Here is an 18,795-nt window from a genome sequence, read left to right as displayed (position 1 = left end):
TCCAGTGTCGCCTCCCCAAAGCCCATGTAACTCAGAACACCCTCAGGGTCACCTCATACCTGACCTACTTGGTGACGACAGAGCTCCCGGGGGTGGGGGATCAAACCTTTGTTGCCAATCTCAGCTGAGTTGAGGAATATGGGGTCCTCCCCCGGGGCTCCAGATCCTCCACAGTAGGATTCCTCCCTGGGCAGTCATCTATCTGCCCTACTTAGTCCCCTGTACGGTGGATGGGTGGATGTGCCCCACCAACCTGGGCTGTTCTTTCCTGGTCCAATCACCAGCAGGAGCATCGTCTTGGATGGAGAATGCGGCTTCTTTTCCAGGGGGCGGGATAAGGACTCTTCATGTGTTCTTTGTGACTCCAGTTTCATCCACGACCCCTAGGCAACCGTTAGAAATCTTCCCTAAAATGCACCTTACATATAGTAAGACTGAGACTACAAAAAAGCCTTCTCGTATCTGCACACCTCGCCCTGAGAATGGACCCTTAGTCCCCTTCCTGCTGCCGGTTTACCGACTCCTCGGGGACCCTCAGCCTCCCTCCTCTGATCTCCCGCTCCGGCCCTCTCGGTTCCGCCAGCTGCGGGGTTCTGACCTGGGCTCGGGTTTCTACTCACCGGGCGGCGGAGGTGCTAGTGCCAGGGACACAATCCCGATTTTAACAATGAATCAAAACGCTGCCCGTGAGGTGCGTGGAAGACCACACCCCTACAGCGTTCCAATAGGCTGGCTCTCAGAGCCTCATTTGCATGATCCATGTGAGATTGGACCCAGCGAGGACTAGGGGCGGGGCAGAGGCGGGCGGTGCCCAGGCGCCTTGGAGCGCGGGATGCATTGCACGTTTCTCCTGCCTGCGCTACCGCTACCGCAGCCTGGTCCAGTCCGGTCCCCACGGGGCCTAAGGGCTGAAGCTGGCCCAGTGGCCTCTAGTCTCTTTCCCGTTGGTTCGTTCTAGCAAAGGTCTTCAAAAAGGTACTAATACATACGTGCAAAGTACAAAGTGTGGCTGGCCCGGTGTGCTAGCACTTAAATCTGAAGCAGGAGAATGGATTGTGCACAGTTGGATCAGCCTGGCTGAAAGAGTGAGACACTCCCAGAAAGCAAAGCCAGGGGCTGGTGACATACATCTGTTAAGTCCAGCAATTGGGAGGTGGGGACAGTAGAAGCAGTGACCTGCAAATGAAGGCAAGAAAATCAGGAGGTAGGCCGGACGGTGGTGGCGCCAGCCTTTAACCCCAACATTCAGGAGGCAGAGGCAGGAGGATCTCTATGAGTTCGAGGCCAGCCTGGACTACAGAGTGAGTTCCAGCACAGCCAGGACTACACAGAGAAATTCTGTCTTAAAAAAAAAAAAGAAAGAAAGAAAAGATAGAAAGAAAGAAAGAAAGAAAGAAAGAGAAAAAAAGGAAGAAAGAAAAGAGAAAAGAAAGGTCAGGAGGTCAAGGCCAGATTTGGCTACAGAATCAATTGGAGGCCTGCTCTACATGAGACTCTGTCAAACAAAAGCAAAAGCACCAAAAAACGGAAAACAACCAACTAAATGAATTGTTCAGGCAGAACAGTTCCAGACAGCTAGTAAATACGAATGGAATACAGTACCAACGTCACATCACTCTGGGTACTACAGTCAGGGTCTCAAGGACCACAGAGAATACCAGATCAGGGATCCTCACCCTTCATTTGAACACTGATCTGGGCTCACCCACAAAAAGTACAGCCACACCCTAACGTTTCAAGTTAAGCTCTATTGTGCGCTGTTACACTCCAGCTCCTAAGCCAGGCCTTTACATACAGCAACAAAGATCAGAGATGTCAATTGACTTGCCAGGGTGGCACAGCAGAATCAGGACAAAAATCTTGGAATGTCTGACTCCACAGGCCACTGCTAATTCTCTCATTCACCTATGTCTGGTGAAGCACTCAGAAAAGAGAGCATGAATAAAATGTGGCTTCTTCCTAAGTGAGGGCAGACATGAGGACCTGAACAAGCCATCCTGGCCCAGCATGGAGCTGGCTGACAAACACGATGTGCTTCCTCTGTGGCCTGGCCAGCTGTAAGACGGGCTAGTGAGACCTTGGTTCTGGGTCAGCCTCTAACACTTCTTGGCTGGGTGATCTTGAGATAGTTACCTGAGACCTCTCTGAGCCTGGGGCAAAATGGATATTTCAGCTGAGTTGGAACTAAGCAAGGCCCAGGCCTCTGTCTCTACCAAGCAATTCAACCTAGAGCCAACGGAGGGTGCCCACCTGACAATCCAGTTATTAAACATTTATGGAGCCCTTTGTCAGTCATGTTTGCTGAGGCTCATCAAAGAACAACAGAGCCATGCATCTTAGCAAAGGCCCAGAAAGAGTGAGCCTGTGGGTCCAGACAGGCCACAGGCTGAAGGAAGGCAGGACCTAGAGTAGACAGCAGCAGAGGGACTGGGGGTGGGGGGGCACCATGAGTCAGTGCTCACCTTAGCTTTGGAGTGTTTGCCCGAGAGGATGGCAGAAGGCAGGGAGCAAAGAGGACTATGGGAAGAGGCCCCTCTGAAGAGGTGGATGAGGATGATGGCAAAACCCTGCGAATTGCTTAATACTGATGATTGGGAGGGCTGGCATACTCAGGTGAGGGTCCCATGATCCTCTCTGTCCTCTCTTTCTGTGAGGGAAGGTAAACAGTCAACAGGCCCAGTTGTGGTGATCTTTTATAAACAGGACCAACAGAATTTCTATGGGCTAGAGAAATGACAGCAGTTAAAAACACTTGCTGCTCTTTCAGATGAGCTGGGTTTGGTTCCCAGCACCCACATAGCTCAACCATCTGGGAACTTCGGTCCCAGGGGTACAGTGCCCTCTTCTGACCTCCATTGATACTGCACATATGTGGTGCAGGCAAAATATTCACAAGACATGTTTTAAAAATAAGTTGGGTAGTGAAAACTGGAGAGATGGCTCAGAGGTTAAAGAGCACTTCCTGCTCTTCCAGAGGACCTGAATTCAATTCCCAGCCACTACATGGTGGCTCACAACCATCTATAATGAGATCTACTGCCTTCTTGTGGTGTGCAGGCATACATGCAGGTAGAACACTGTATACACAATAAATAATAAAATAAATCTTAAAATAGGTTGGGTGGTGGTGGCTCATGCCTTTAATCCCAGCACTCAGGAGGCAGAGTCAGGCAGAGTCAGGCGGATCTCTGTGAGTTCGAGACCAGCCTGGTCTACAAGAGCTAGTTCCAAGACAGCCTCCAAAGCCCTGTCTCAAAACCCCACCCCCAAAAAAGAGAGAGAGAAAACATAAAATAATAACAATTTTAGAAATGGCAGGAATTTGGCTTGGAGAATAGTCTTGTACAGCCACCGGTTCTTTCCTTCCACTGTTTTGTTAGTTCTGGGGATCAAACTCAGGTTCGTTTGATCATGTGTTAGGTCTTATGTAAAGTCTCAATGAAAAACTGCCTAGATCAGGATGGCCTGTGGACATGTCTGTGGAGGGTTGTCTTGATTACTGTTGAGGTGGAAAGACTCATTTACTGTGGACAGCATCATTCCCTAGACAGACAAGACAGACAGATAGACAGAGTTTCCTGAACTGCAGAAATGTAGGGAGCTAGGCACAAATAAGCATCAATGTTTTTATGCTCTCTGCTCTTGACTGGATGTGATGTGACTAACTCTTCAAGCCCCTGCCTTTACTCCCTTGCTATGGTGGACTGTCACTTGGAACTGTGAGCTAAAACAAACCCTTTCTCCCATAAGTGGCTTTTTGTCAGTTTTTATTTTTTCTTTTAAGCCTCTCCAAGGTGACCAGGTTTCCTGGGTTGAGATGCTAGTAGCCTAATTACTTGGGGCATAATTATTTTATTAAAGGAATTTTATTTATTTTTATTTTCTGTACATTGGTGTTTTGCCATTGGTGTCAAGGTACCCTGGAACTGGAGTTGTGAGCTGCCATGTGGGTGCTGGGAATCGAACCCTGGTTGTCTGCAACAGCCATCTCTCCATCCCTGGGGCATAATTTTTTAAATGGTTTATTTTTGTTTTTTTTAAAGATTTATTTATTATGTGTATAGTATTCTGCATCTATGTATGCCTACACACCAGAAGAGGGCACCAGATCTCATTATAGATGGCTGTGAGCCAACATGTGGTTGCTGGGATTTGAACTCAGGACCTCTGGCAGAGCAGTCAGTGCTCTTAACCTCTGAGCCAGCTCTCTGGCCTGATTTATTTATTTTTATGTGCATTGGTGTTTTGCCTGCATGTTTGTCTGTGTGAGGGTGTCAGTTCCCCAGGAAATGGGAGTTACAGGTACTTGTGAGCTGCCATGTGGGTGCTGGGAATCGAACCCAGGTCCTCTGGATGAACAGCCAGTGCTCTTAACCACTGAGCCATCTCTCCAGCCCCTTGTCATGGTATTTTATCACGGCAACAAACATAACTAAGACACACATCTACCTGCATTGTCACTTCACTGGGCCTCTGCTCCATCCACACCTTTGCTTGGGTCAGGGACCTGGCTGAGACCCCCTTAGAGATCTGGAGAGTGCCATGACTCTCTGTTCTAGCCAAGAACCTGTGTCTTCACCTGGCAAGGGGAAGGAACACCCAGTCCTTTTTCCCATGGGCAATGGAGGGTTTGGAGCCTTGGTGAGCATGGAAGAGATCTACTTGGCAGAGCAGAACAGTATGGATGACCTTTACTGGGGTCATCAGAGCTGTCCTGTGATGACCACGAATAGCCAGGCTTGTTTTCACCTGTTTACTTGCCTAGGAAAACAGAGTTAAATAGTAAACATTGATTGCGGGTCACAGTTCAAGGGAATACAGTCCAAGGCATGGTAGCAAAATCAGACTGGTGGTGGAAGCTTGCTTAAATCCAAGGGATTGCAAGTGTTGCTATTTAGTCCAAGGTGGCTTTCAACAATGTGACTAAAGCCACTCTAAGCTTGAGGCCTCTCAGAAATGGTGAACCACAGATCCTAATTGCCGTATTTTGGCTCAATTTCTACTCCCTCCAGGAAGGCCTCTCTGCCATCCCCACGTGGAGCAAGAGCTATCCGCTGAGATCCTGGGCAGGACTCATGAGCCTCATGGGTTGTCTTTTGCCTAGGAACCCCTGAGCCACCCCTCTGGAGGTGAGGCCTTTGTTTCTTTGGGTATGGTTACCCAGCTTGGTGAACTTAGTCTTTGCCATTGATGTTAGCGTTACCTTCTCTCCTCGGTTCCCTCCTTGGAGTCTCCACCACGTGCTCATAGCACTTGAGCTGTTTTGCTCATCACTTACCTGCAATGTCCTGAACCTGGCAAGTGACCTGAAAATGCTTGAGGGCTAAGGCCTGCAAACCTGCCTCTCTCTGGTTTGTCAGGGTTTTGTTTCAGATCTGCCTGCACACACCCTCACTGCCACCAGGGGGCTTCTCTAAAATAAACCCACAAAGCTGACTCCATTCAGCCTGGTGAGAGCTTCCTTGTCTGGGACCTGCAATCGCTTGCTCTCCAGGGACCCTGAACCAGGCATCCTCTCCTGTTGCCCAGCTCAGGATGAACCTTCTAAGCACATTAAGGGGCGACTCTGATCAGAAGTCTTTTCAAGTGCCCTTGTCCTGCTCTGGAGAGCCTGGGCCATCCTCCTTCCCTGGACTGAGTCACTGCCCACTGTTGTCCAGGCTCGGCCAGCTGGGAGCAGTTAGCGCGTGCTTTCAGCCTCCCCACAGCTCTTCCTGGGGAAGAGCCTGCTAGCTCCTTCCCTTCTTAGGACAGCCAAGGCTGACACTTCTCTCCCAGCAGAGCGCGCACGCCCCGTCCCCTCAGGGGCCTTTGGGCAACAGACATGGGAGGATTCTGTCCTTCTTCATCCCTTCCGCGTCTCTGCTAGCTGAAATGCAGATATGATGGCTAAAGCTCAAGCAGCTATCTTGGGCTGTGAGGCAGTTATCAAAAAAAAAAGGAGGGGGGCACACAGGAAGACTTAAAAGCCTGCCACCCAGCTTCTAGCCTTCCCAGCGTCAGGCTGAGTCCTTACCACACAAACTAGTTGTGAATGTTTGATGTATGGAGCTGAACCTCACTGTCCTAGGTCCTGCTATGTAGCCCAAGCTGGCCTAGAATTTGGGGTCTCCTACCCAGGCCTCTTGAGCTGCCTGGACTGCAAACAGGTGCAAGCATGTCCTAGTGAATTCATTCCTTTCTTTTTTTTTTTTTTTTTTGAGGCTGGCTCTCTGTAGCCCTGACGAGGCTAGACCTTACAGTGATCCTTTGTCTTCCACTTCCAAGTGCTAGGAGTAGAAGTGTGTGTCACCATGACCAACTAACCTCTTTGCTCTTGATGTCCCTACAGACCCAACTCTGCCCAGGATGGAGAGACAGGGAAGGAGTCCAAGCTGAGAGAGAATGAGAATGTAGGGGTGCCCTGTGTATACGGGTGTATCCTGGGAGAAGACACAAGTTTTTCAGGGACTTAGAGCATGTGTGTGCATGTGTAGGGGGTGTCCTGTGTATAAGGGTGTCTCCTGGGAGGACATACAAGTTTTCCAGGGGTTCTGACTCCACCTGTTCTGAGAACTGGCCACACTGTGACTCAATTTCCTTGGTCAGCTAGAAAAACCAATGGCACACAGGAAAGGTATATGGCTTCTCACTTCTCGTGAATTGCCAATGTACTTTGGAAATGACACCACATCACCAGAGAAAGGGGGTGGAGGCAGACATCTCTATTGACAAGATAGGGACATGCTGTGAGCCATGAGGTATGATCCTGGTGTGTTGCAAAGTATCCTATACTACTCATATGCCAGTCTTAGGATAGCCCTGATGGAAAATCAGGGAAACACACGGTAGGATAGCACTGTTTGAGGCCCACATGGGGACCAGATCCCTGCATTTCCTGCCTTGCTGTCCTAGTCAGTGGTCTAAAGGGTGAGGACCAGGCCTATGGTAGAGTCACCACTCCCAAAGCAGAGAGGGCAGGGAAGGAGGGAGGGGGCTGAGGCCAGGACTAGGCAGCCCCAAGAAAGGCCCTGAGCTGAGTTTCCAATCCCTCAATGTGGCTTTGTGGCTCTAGCCCTTAGTCTTCAGATACCACCCAACAGCTGGTCTAAGATGGCATAAAACTCCCTTGGTAGCTGAAGATGACCATGAATTGAGTCTCCTGCCTCTCAAGTCTCCTTGCTGCAATATCACCATATACTACCACAGCTGGCCACAGCTCTGGATTCTATAAGAGACATGCTATTCTCCAGCTATGACTAGGGGACCCAGATAGGACATGACCTTGTAATACCCTCAGGAAAACCTACAGGTGGAAGATAGACCCCTGACCATTCCCACCACCCCAGAACTCAACTTTGGGGCATGGCACCAAAGCCAGGAGAAACCACAAGCATACAGGTGAGGAGTTTCAAGGACTGTTGAGTCCCAGGTAGATGTACATTTGTGAAGAAACCCTGACACAATTCCAAAGGCTCCTGGGGCCAGTCTCTAGGAAGCCCACTGCTTCTGGGCTCAAACCCCAGGCTGGAAAAGTCCTGGTTTTCAGGCTTAGGCTGCAGTTACCCCTCAGCAGAGCTGGGTTGCAGGGACAGCCACGGACTTTGGCTGGGGACCCACAGGCTTCTTGAGGGCTCACTCCCCGCTGTGCCTGGCTTTTCCGGTCATCCGGCGGCGGCGCTGGGTCTTGCTGGTACGAGTGGCACTGGGAGGTTTCTTGGTGGAGTCCTGGGCCCGCCGAGGGTGTTTCCTCTTGACCTTCTTCCGACTGTGTGCATGCAGTGTGGCTGTGAGGGAGGAGATGCTACGAGGAGAGTGGAGGCTGGTGAGGCCAGGGCCTTGGCCTTCCCTTAAGACTCAGGCAACAGTGGGAGGCTGGGTACTGATCATCTGACTCATGGATGAGAAGCTGGGACAAGCTCCAAACACATTTCAAACAGCCTGGTCTGGCTCTACAGAGCCTGACAGGCTCCTCACCCCCGCCCCCAGGCTAGGGTAACCACATGCCTAGCGACTAGTACCAGACAGGAATGGGACCCAGCAACTACAAGCCAGAGCTTACCGCTGAGATAGGAGGGGATCTTTGGACTTCCTGGGCAAGGCTTTTGTTGGCTTCTCCATGCATGACACCTCCTCCTGGGACCCATCCAGGTCCCCTTGCTGGAGAAACAAAGGAAAGGGACTGTTACAGGGAGTGGACAGGCACCCTGAGCAGTCCTACCTTTAGCACAGAAGTGTGGCCAGCTACCTTAAGGGAATGCATAAGGCTCAGGGCAGAAATGCACTGTGTATGTCTGTCCTGTTTAGCCTTAATTACCAACTTGACATACCCCGGAGTCATCTGAGAGAAGCCTCAATTGAGAAGTCGCCTAGATCAAGCTGGTCTATGGGCAAGACCAAGTCCACACTGGGTAGCATCATTCTTTAGGCAGGTGGTCCTGGGCTGTATGAAAAAGCTAGCTAGCCATGAACTAGTGAGAGAGTGAGTCAGAGTGAGCATAGTTTCTACTTCAGGTTCCTTTGTTGAGTTTCTCACCTGACTTCCTTCTATGATGAACTGTGGCCTAGAAGTATAAGATGAGCAAACCCTTTCCTCCCCTAAGTTGTTTTGGTTTTAGTGTTTGTCACACTAGCAGACAAGAAAATAGAACATTGTTTGAGAACGAGAATGACAAAGGACAGCCTGTTTCCAAACATTCACAATAGCAACATCAGCAAAATGACAAGACATTGTGTCAGGCCCTAGAGAAGGACAAGCATAAAGCGGATAAGTAGAAGTCAGTCAGGCCATGGTTTTCCAGGATGTAGACACTGCAACTCAGGGCAGGAGCTTTCTCCCTCTGAGATAAGGACCCAGGCTGGTCTTGAACTAATGATCCTCCTGCCTTCACCTAGCCTTGTGTGCTTCCATGCCTGTCCTTGGAAATGTGTGGGGTTTTGTTCTGTTGTTTTGTCATGTTGGAGACTAGACCTAGGGCCTCACATTCTGGACAAGCTGCATCCTTAGTCTGGAAATGTTCTTTATACTGTACTCTCTGGGCAGTTGGAGTCGACCAGCTACAGAATGAAAAGAAATAAAACATCTGGAAGGAAGCCGGGCGTTGGTGGCACACACCTTTAATCCCAGCACTCGGGAGGCAGACGGATCTCTGTGAGTTCGAGACCAGCCTGGTCTACAAGAGCTAGTTCCAGGACAGCCTCCAAAGCCACAGAGAAACCCTGTCTGGAAAAAAAACAAAAAACAAAACAAAACAAACAAACAAACAAACAAACAAACAAAAAATCTGGAAGGAGACACAGTGTCTGTGCTGAGCATAGATTTCTTGTCTTTTTTTAAAAATTGTTTTAGATTTTTAAATTGATGAATATATTGCTTGCATGTATATCTACACACCACATGCATGCCTGGTGCTTGCAGAGGTCAGAAGAGGGGTCAGATCTCTTGGAACTGGAGCGGTAAGGACTCAGGCATTATGCTGGCCTGCCCCTGTTGTGAGTCACCATGTGGGTTCTGGGAATTGAACCTGGGTCTTCTGCAAGAGCAGAAAATGTTCTTAACTGCCGAGTCATCTCTCAAGGTCCTAGACTCATGCTATTCTTTGAACACTGCACTGTAACAACTCAGGATAACTTACAGAGTATTCAGATTGTTTTTGTATTATTTAGTGTGCATGTGTTGGGTGGTGTGCGTGTGCGTGTGTGTCTGTGTGTGTGTGTGTGTGTGTACGCGCGCGCACGCGCGCGCATGCATGCATGTGTGTGTGATCTGTATACCCCAGCATGTGTGTAGGAGGTCAGAGCCAGCTCTCTGTGGGAGCCAGCTCTCTCCTTCCACCAAGTGGAGTTCCAGAGCTCCAGGGACTGAACTCAGGCTATGGAACTCAGGTAGTGGAAGCACCTTTACCCCTAAGCTATCTCACTGGCCTGGCATTCAGTTTTCTAAGTAACTAGGAGATGAATTAAAGGACAAGGGAGGACCTGCGTAGGTTCAATGTAAATACCACAGCATTTTATTCAAAAGACTTGAACATATGCAGGCCTGAAGGGACTCTGATATAGAAATTCCTACATAAGCCACAGGCATAGCTTGAAGTGGAGCGGGGGTTTTGTTCCACTTACTGGGATGCTGTTGTTTTCAATTATTGAACAAGTTATTGAGTATGCACAACCTATATTACAAAGTCACCGCCCTTGTGCACACATGCCAAGGGCATATGTACTGCTTGCCACACAACGGTTACAGTCACTGTAAGTGGTCTGTTGAGCACTTACTATAGCTGGGCTCAGTACCAAGGGCCTCACCTCAGTACCAAGGGCGCATCTCATGGTTATTCATCTCCATACCCAGGCAGGTCTACCACGGCAACACTCAGCTAACTGATGAACTGAGCCATACAAGAAAGCTGCCAGGAGCACACTTCTAGCAGAAGACCCTTGACCTGGGCAGGCACTGAGCAGCCCCCACAAACCAACCTACCCCTAAATCCCTTCTTCCCAGGGCTGCCCTGGCACCTACCTCAGGCAGGGGCAGACCTAGCAGCCGGGCCCCTGAGAGGTCCAGGTCACTGATGGTGGTCACGGTGACTGTGTGATTGGGGTGGTCATACTGCACCGACTCTGTTTTTGCTGTCACCAGCCGCTCCAGCTCATCTGCCTCCTCTGCAAGGTGGACACAGACCAGCCTTCAGCCCTGGCTCAGCCACCAGGCTCCAGCCTCCCACCTAGCCCTGGAGGGATGGGGACTGGCACACAGCGTGCTTTTCTAGACTAGCCACCAGGCTCCAGCCATTCTTTCCTTGTATCTCCCCCACCTACCCTTTCTTTCTGCATCTACAGAGTGGTTCAGAGTCCCACCCACATGAAAGTGCTGGAAATGACCCTGTCATCCCTCTTGCTCCAGTCTGTCCCTGCTTTGGAGAAACTGAGTGGCAACAAGAGCTGTTCCATCCCCAGGCTCCCTGCTCAGCTCAATTTACCATGTGGTTTGGGTCCCCTGGTCTCTGATCCACCCTTGGCCCCTCCATCACCACCAAGATCTCTATGGCTAAGAACCCTCTATCCAGTTTTCTCCCCATTGTTCCTTATCCCCACCAGGGGACACAGAAGCCCAGGCTTACTAGATGCTCTCCACATAAGAGCTAGCTGGGGACTTACCCAGTGCCTCCTCTCTTTCTGCCAGCATCTTCAGGTATTCCTGGTGGCGCTGAAGTCAAACAGGATGAAGTGATGGTGTTAACTGTTAACCCGACAGAATCTAGGATGGCCTGGGAGATGGGCCTCTGAGCATATCTATAGGGTATTATCTAGAGGTGAGAAGACCCAACCACTATGGGTGGTACCATTCCCTGGCTGGGATCCTGGGTGGAGAAAGAGATCTGAACAGCAGTGCCTTCATCACTCTGCTTCCTGATTCTGGATGTGATAGGACCAGCCGATTCACACTCCTGCAACCTTGACTCACCTTGACTCACTCACAATGGTCTGTGCCCTTGAACTGAAAGCCAGAATAAACCCTTTCTCCCTTAAGTTGCTTTTGTCAAGAGTTTTATATCATGGCCATAGAAAGAGATACTAAAACAGAAATGAACACAGGGAGAATGGCCTTTCAGTCCATCCCAGGCAACAACCCTGTTCACTTCCATGGTGTGAGACTACAGTTCATAGAGCAAGCTCAAGAGGAGACTCATCCTTCACACCCCCAGTGCCTACTTGTGTAAACAACTCCAGTCATGCTCACACACCTCCTGCTCTGCCTGTAGCTGCCTCCATCAGACCCATCCAACACTGCCCCTCCCCTGGGAGTTGAGCCCCCACCCCTCCAATCCCTCATCCTTCTCTGTCCTGCACCTCTTCCCGGAGCTTCTTCTGCTCCTGCTTCAGCCGCTGTTTTATCTCCTCAATGGCCGCCTTCTTCCTCTCCACCTTCCGTTTGTGGAAGCCTGTCAGGTATTCCCTGCAGGAAGGAAAGCAGAGGAGAGTCAAAGTCAGGAGGAACCACCAGGAAAGAGGGGCTCTAGAGAAACTCCCAATGCCATAAGGACCAAGCTCTACCCTACCCACTAACCCATTCTACCCTCTCAACAGCCTGTCCTTATTTTACAGATAAGGACAGAGGGAGAGACTAGGTCACAGAGAACATAGTTGAGTCATTCAATGACAAGGGTACCTCATGAGAAACGAGTTGCTAGTCCTGGCTGGACCATCACGGTGTACTAACATAATCCTAGGTGGTGTAACCTACCACATACCTATGCTGTAAGCTAAGTCTCATTACATGCTCCATCATTAAGCACATGTCACCACATAAGGTTTCGTGCCCCTTGGTGGGTACACACAATACCAGATGGTCGAGACACAGAGCAGGTGGGGGCTGCTTCGACACTGGTAGGAGTCTCCTCTAATTGGGCTTTCCAAGATGGCCTTCACCCAGGCCCCACTGGTGGGGTGGGACCTAGGGGTGCCCCGCACCTTCCCAACTCTTGCTTCCTTCTACTATCTTATCTCTGCTCTGGTCCCGATTTTGTTGTTGCACTGGAGGGTTAAATCTAATTAGTTTATATTGCTTTGGGGACAGGGACATCACCCAAATGCCCAGATTGGTCTTGAACTCTCTCTGAAGCCCTTTACTTTGCAATTCTCCTGCATCAGCATCCTGGTGGTTTAGGATTACAGGTCTACACCACCACGCCTGGCAACTACAGTTTCGTTTGGTGCGCTGAACTAGGGTTTTCGCAGACCCACTACAATGTGTTATTTATCTACGGTGACACTGAATCGCAAACATTCAGCCTCCGGGTCCCAAGCTTGGTTAAACATAATATGAGTGAATGAATGAACATAAGCCCCTCTTATCCCATTCGCTCGCCGTTTGTCGACGACGACTAGGAGCTGACTGTGGGCCGGGACCATGGACCGAGCAGGATTCGGGTGATCCAAGGCACAGCTCTGCGCAGGCCGGAATCTGCGAGTGGAGAGCGGGCGACACCATCCCGCCTGGTCCGGCACGTCCAGGGGCGGAGCCGGAAGGGTACCCTGTGTGGACATGCGCGCCCTGGACCTGGCGAGGCCTCTCCAGGCAGCCCGGCCGGAATCCGGCTCGACCCTGCCACTCACCGCCGCTTCTCTTCATCGAAGCTGAGGACGAGCCGAGGGCGCCGGTCATCTCCATCTCGCTTCTTCTTCTTGTTGCGGCCCATAACAGGGAAGCTTCCGGCAGCGTGGCTGCTCCTCGCATAAAATACTTCCGTGTGTAGCAGTTTCAGATGTCCGGGAGAGCGCATTCAGTGGCCTTGTTCCACAGTTCCGTCGACTTGTCTCCGCCTTTTAAAGGAGCCTCCACCCTGTCTCCACAGTTCAGGTTTTCCCAGAATGGCTTTAGTGATTCCATCACCTAGCCTGGCCCTAACAGGCGCTCAATATGAAGTTATTAGTGAATGCCTAAAAACTACTGATCCTAGAAGCGCCTTTAATCCCAACAGGCAGATCTCTTGAGTTAGAGGCCAACTTGGTCTAACAGTGCGGGACAGCCAGGGGTACACAGAGAAACCCTGTCTCAAAAAATCAAAACAAACAAACAAACTGATCCTAATTGAATTCTGATGTCAACTCTTTGGTGATTTACACGAGCGAGGAAAACTACCTGGATTCTAACACTGGTAATCATCTACCAGCTGTGTGGCCTTTTTACTGTTTTAAGATGAAAACAACCGGATGGTGGTGGTGCACACCTATAACTCAGCACTTGCTGGCAGTAAGTCCCAGGACAGCCAGAGCAGACATAATAGCTCTACATAATAGAGAGACACTATATAAAAACAAACAAATAGAGCCGGGCGTTGGTGGAGCACGCCTTTAATCCCAGCACCCGGGAGGCAGAGGCAGGCAGATCTCTGTGAGTTCGAGGCCAGCCTGGTCTCCAGAGCAAGTGCCAGGTTAGGCTCCAAAGCTACACAGAGAAACCCTGTCTCGAAAAACAAACAAACAAAAAAAGAGTTAAATTTAAAAAAAGAAAAACAATTGCCTGAGTGAGTTTACGTGTGTACCACGTAAGTGCAGTAGTGCCTACAAGCCTAGAAGAGGGTGTCAGATCCTCTGCAAGGAGAGTTACAAATAGTTGTGAGTCATCATGTGGGTACTAGGAATCAAACTCAGGTTCTCTGCAAGATAAATAAGAGCTGTTAACTGTTGAGCCATCTCCCCAGCGCCCTTGCTCACATTGCCATTTTCTTTGTGCCTCATTTACCTATTTGTAAAGTACAGATAATTGTAGTGACTTTGTAGGGCTGTTGCAAAAGAGGTGGTTCCTAGAACTTTGGCATGCACTAGATGCCCTAGAAGGCTTGCTGAAACCCAGATTCAGGGTTTGTGGTTCAGTACATTTGGTTAGAATATCCATTTCTAGCACATTCTCAAATGTCCCCGAATACCGCTCCTGCATGCAACAAACTTTGAGAGCCATGACAGCAGTTAGACAAGTATGTCGTATCAGGAATGTGTAACACAGTGCTCTGCCATACTCAGGTTTGGTGCACAAGCCACATCAGCTATGTGCCTCAGTTTCCCCAAGTATGGAAAGGGAGTTTAACAACACACCTTCTACTAACCATCACAAGGGTTTGAATGTGAAACTCTGGGTGAAATAACACCAGACAGGCATTTTAGAGACTTCATTGTACAATTGGCTTCCCCTATTCTCAAGACTTTGTGCTGGCTGCTGGAGACATGGCTGATGCTCTTGACTGTAAGGACCAGCCCTGTGGCCAACTCTGTGATCATGATAGTGCAGGGGAGAGGCCTCTGAAGCAAGAAGCTCAGGAGGCTGCAGGGAGTCAGGACTGTCTCCAGCAATGTGGAGGGAAGGAAGGGGCCCAGAACAGGTGATGATACACAGGGTAATTGACAAAAACCAGACTCTTAGGATCCAGTGGTCTTCCAGATAGAAGCCCATAGAGCCAGTATTGAATGCCTAGTGTGTGCCAAGCACACGGAGAGGCAAGCTGTCACTTAGGAAAGGACTGTGTGGCCGGGCAGTGGTGGTGCAGGCCTTTCATCCCAACACTCTGGAGGCAGAAGCAGGTGGATCTCTGTGAGTTAGTGACCAGCCTGGTCTATAAGAGCTAGTTCCAGGACAGCCTCCAAAGTCACAGAGAAACCCTGTCTTGAACACCCCCCAACCAAAAAATAAATAAATAAATAAGAAAGGACTGTGCAGCCTGGCAGTGGTGTCGCATTCCTTTAATCCCAGCACTCAGGAGACAGAGGCAGGCAGATCTCTGTGAGGTCAAGATCAGTCTGGTCTACAAAGTGAGTTCTAGGACAGCCAGGGATACACAGAGAAACCCTGTCTTGAAAAAAAGAGTGAGGGAGGGGAGAGGACTGTGCTAGTACTAGAACATGAGCCTGATCTCCTGTCTTTGGTCTGTCTCCCTTCCTAGCTCCCTGGCCACTCCGTCAGAAGCTAATGTGTCTACTTTAGAACCCCAGGATGCAGAGTGGGAAGATGATTCTTCGGAAGGAGCCTCACTTACAGTAGGCATGATACCCTATAGATGTTGGATTTCCCTCACAAGGGTCCCCCACTTGGAGACCCCATGTTGGATGCTGAGAAGTTATCTTAGTGGGTCCCCAAACTGGGTATGGTGACATATGGCTGTAATCCTAGCAAGGAGGATTGGAAGTTCAGGGTCATCCTTCAATACATAGAAAATTCGAGTCCACCCTAGGCTACTGGAAACCCCATCTAAAGGAGAGGCTTCAGGGCACTCTGACATATGCACTTCTGAGTGGTCACTTCTTCTCCCTGAGGGCAAGCCCTCCTGTCACCCTTGGTATCTCCCTCTGGGTAGAGGCATTGCCCCAGCCACAGTGTGCCTCCTTTCTGCTGTGGGACTATCACCTGCTGCTCCATCCTCCCCTGTGGCTGTGGACTGAACAGAAGTTTTGTGGCCTGACTTGGTAAGTCAGAGCCTGTTTCTCTTGCCAGCCCCTTCTCAGACTCCTCCCCATCTGAGGGTCATTCACTTGATGCCTTCTGGGCAGAGGCTGTGGCCTGTGCTGCCTCTTTTTATTGTTGTTTTGGTTTGGTTTTTTGAGACAGAGTCTCTCTACATAGCCCTGGTTACCCTGGAACTCACTATATAGACCAGGTTGGCCTCGAACTCACAAAGCTCTAGCTGCTGAGTGAGGGATTAAAGTAAAGGTGTGCAGCAGATAGCTGACAGTCTGTGTAATTTTATTATTATTATTTGTAATTATCTTATATGAATTTTGCCCCGAGGAGGTCAGAAAAGAGTGTTGGATCCCCTGGAACTGGAGTTATAGATGGTTGTGAGCTGTCATGTAGGTGCTGGGAATTGACCCCCCGGTCCTCTGGAAGAGTGGTCAGTGCTCTTAACTGCTGAACCTTCTCTCCACCCCTGTGGTGATCTTTACAGCCTTCCTGTCAGGTCAGTGCAGTTTTGATTCCTGCTATACAGATGATAAGGCTTAAAGAGGGAAAATGAGGGCTGGAGAGATGGCTGAGAGGTTAAGAGCATTGACTGCTCTTCCAGAGGACCCGAGCACAATTCCCAGCAACCACATGGTGGCTCACAACCATCCATTATAAGATCTGGTGCCCTCTTCTGGACTGCAGGAGTACAGGCATATAGAACAGTGTGTACACAATAAATAAATCTTTAAGAAAAGGGAAAGTGGGCCTGGCATTGGTGGCACACACCTTTAATCCCAGCACTCGGGAGGCAGAGGCAGGAGAATCTCTGTGATTTTGAAGCCAGCCTGGTCTCCAGAGCGAGTGCCAGGATAGGCTCCAAAGCTACACAGAGAAACCCTGTCTCAAAAAACAAAAAACAAAAAACAAACAAACAAAAACAAAAAAAAGGGAAAGTGACTGGCTCAAAGCCACTCAGTATGGGAGCCAGGGAGCCACTGCCCTGTACACAGTGCCCCCCCCCCAAGGCTTCTTGTGTGTTCCAGAGACAGGAATGAGATGGCTGCTGGCTGGGACCTTAGGAGAGAGCTCTGCAAGATTGATCCTCCCTCAATCCAGCTGTGGGCCCTGCAGTGCCTAGGGAGACCATGACACCTCCCCAGGGAGAGTGAAATATGCCACTCTGTGTCAGCCCTACTGTCCTACACTTCACTCGTATCGGCTAGATTTCTGCTTGCAATTATTTTTCCATTTACTGGGTATTTAATGAGTGCCAGAGGCAGCAGGGGATGCCACACAGAAAGAAAGGAGACAAGCAGTGGCTGTTTATTCAGCTATTTTTATGTAATGTCTGGAGATCTGACCCCCATTTCACTAAGAAGACAGGCTCAGTCAGCTGCAGCCTGAGGCTACACAGTTGAGAGCAGGTCCAGCATTCAAGAGGCAAAGGCAGGAGGCTCAGCCATTCAAGGTCATCCTAGGCTCCATAAGGAGCTTGAGGCCTGCTGGAGAGAGGGATGGGTGTGTGCTTAGGTTGGCACCAATGGTCTAATAAGTGGTCTTTTTAACTTCTCTAGACCAGCTTGCTAGGCTCCTGGGAAATACTGAGCCTTAAAGGGTGTGAAGAGAGCTGGGCATTGGTGGCTCACGCCTTTAATCCCAACACTCAGGAGGCAGAGGCAGGTGGATCTCTGTGAGTTCAAGACCAGCCTGGTCTACAAGAACTAGTTCCAGGACAGCCTCCAAAGCCACAGAGAAACCCTGTCTTGAAAAACAAACAAAAAAAAGGGTGTGAAGAGAACCAGCATTTTCTGAGCCCCCACCAGGTGCCAGGCACCACACGTGTACAGAGACGATGAATTTCCAACCACACAGAGTATGCACCCCTGTTAACTCGCTTTGACAAAAAAGGAAGCTAAGCCACAGGGATTCTGTGTAACAGGTTGAAGAGCACACATCAGTGGAGCTGGTATTTGAACTCGGCTCTCTGATTCTATGCCCAGTGGTCTCTCTCCTCTCCTCCGTTGTCATCCCTCACACAAGGCTAGTGCTAAGCTCCTGTTGAAGAATCCTATGGTCACTTGTGAAGACAGTCTAGGGACATTTTCTTTATAGCCCAGCAGAGGGCGCCTCCTCCACAGCCACGCTTCCAAACCTTTCTCTCTAGGAGACACTTGGGAGCCTCGGATTGGGTGTGGCTCATGGGAGCCCTTGGCATGTGCATTCCTTTCTCTTTGAACTTCTCCTATGGGTGCTCCCTTCCTGAATCCCAGGGGACCCACCAACATGCGAACTCTTTCATCCTGCTATGGATAGGGAAACTGAGGCTGGGGGATGCACGAGACCCTGCCAGGACGGTGCCAGATGTCCTAGTGAATGTGTTGCTCTCACACATGCCTGCCCCAACCTCAGGATAGTATACCCCGGAGCTGAGAGCTCAGAGAGCCCAATAAGGTTCATGTTTGAAGCCTTCTAGAACCTGGGCTCAGTTCCTTCAGCTGTTTCTTGGGAAGAGTGTATATGTGTGTGTTAAGGGTGGACAATGGTGGCCCATGGATCTGCCGTAGTTACCTGTGCAGGGTAGGACAGGGCTCAGTGAAGAACAGCATCCCAAGGGAACAGAACCTGGGCTAGTGTTGGCAGACACCTGCCTCTGGAGGCCAAGAGTAAACACACAGTGGCAGGCATGCGTATCTCTGCCAGGCCAGTGAGCTACCTGCCCTCCGAAGACCTGCTGTGGGTCTTCCAGTCAGCCTCCCAACCCCAGTCCTTGCCCCATGTCTCTAAGGGGCCCACTCAGCCCCCAACCACATTAAAGGGCTGCGACACCAGCTCAGGTTCTCACTGTTAGGGTCACAGTGTTAACAGCTTCTAGTCTAGTCCTCTAG

General features: G+C 50.1%; 1 protein-coding gene across 2 annotated transcripts; it reads right to left on the bottom strand.

Annotated features, from left to right (window-relative positions):
- Positions 1–7,379: 7,379 nt before the first annotated feature.
- On the bottom strand, positions 7,380–13,246 carry Nol12 (nucleolar protein 12). Of its 2 annotated transcripts, none has more exons than XM_027403973.2 (6): positions 13,093–13,246; positions 11,827–11,932; positions 11,134–11,182; positions 10,496–10,638; positions 8,042–8,139; positions 7,380–7,783 (listed from the first exon to the last, which is right to left on the bottom strand). In XM_027403973.2, exons 1-6 carry the CDS (start codon positions 13,173–13,175, stop codon positions 7,615–7,617), a joined length of 648 nt encoding a protein of 215 aa, XP_027259774.1. In that variant the 5' UTR covers positions 13,176–13,246; the 3' UTR covers positions 7,380–7,614. The 2 variants fall into 2 exon arrangements, with proteins under 2 accessions (XP_027259774.1, XP_027259773.1); XM_027403972.2 differs by lacking the exon at positions 13,093–13,246 and adding an exon at positions 12,845–13,038.
- Between the last annotated feature and the right edge of the window lie 5,549 nt (positions 13,247–18,795).

This window comes from Cricetulus griseus, chromosome 2 (assembly GCF_003668045.3).
Source record: "Cricetulus griseus strain 17A/GY chromosome 2, alternate assembly CriGri-PICRH-1.0, whole genome shotgun sequence".
NCBI classification, from domain to species: Eukaryota; Metazoa; Chordata; class Mammalia; order Rodentia; family Cricetidae; genus Cricetulus; species Cricetulus griseus.
This window is presented reverse-complemented; position numbering and strand designations above follow the sequence as displayed.

What these genes read in the sequence shown, in the direction of transcription:
- Nol12 (XM_027403972.2), bottom strand. Translation starts at nt 13,023, where the DNA reads ATGTCCACACAGGGTACCCTTCCGGCTCCGCCCCTGGACGTGCCGGAC. An exon ending in CTAGTCGTCGTCGACAAACG is followed by an intron (nt 11,933 to 12,844) that starts GCGAGCGAATGG and finishes TCCTTCCTGCAG; the next exon opens with GGAATACCTGACAGGCTTCC. An exon ending in AGAAGAAGCTCCGGGAAGAG is followed by an intron (nt 11,183 to 11,826) that starts GTGCAGGACAGA and finishes GTTTGACTTCAG; the next exon opens with CGCCACCAGGAATACCTGAA.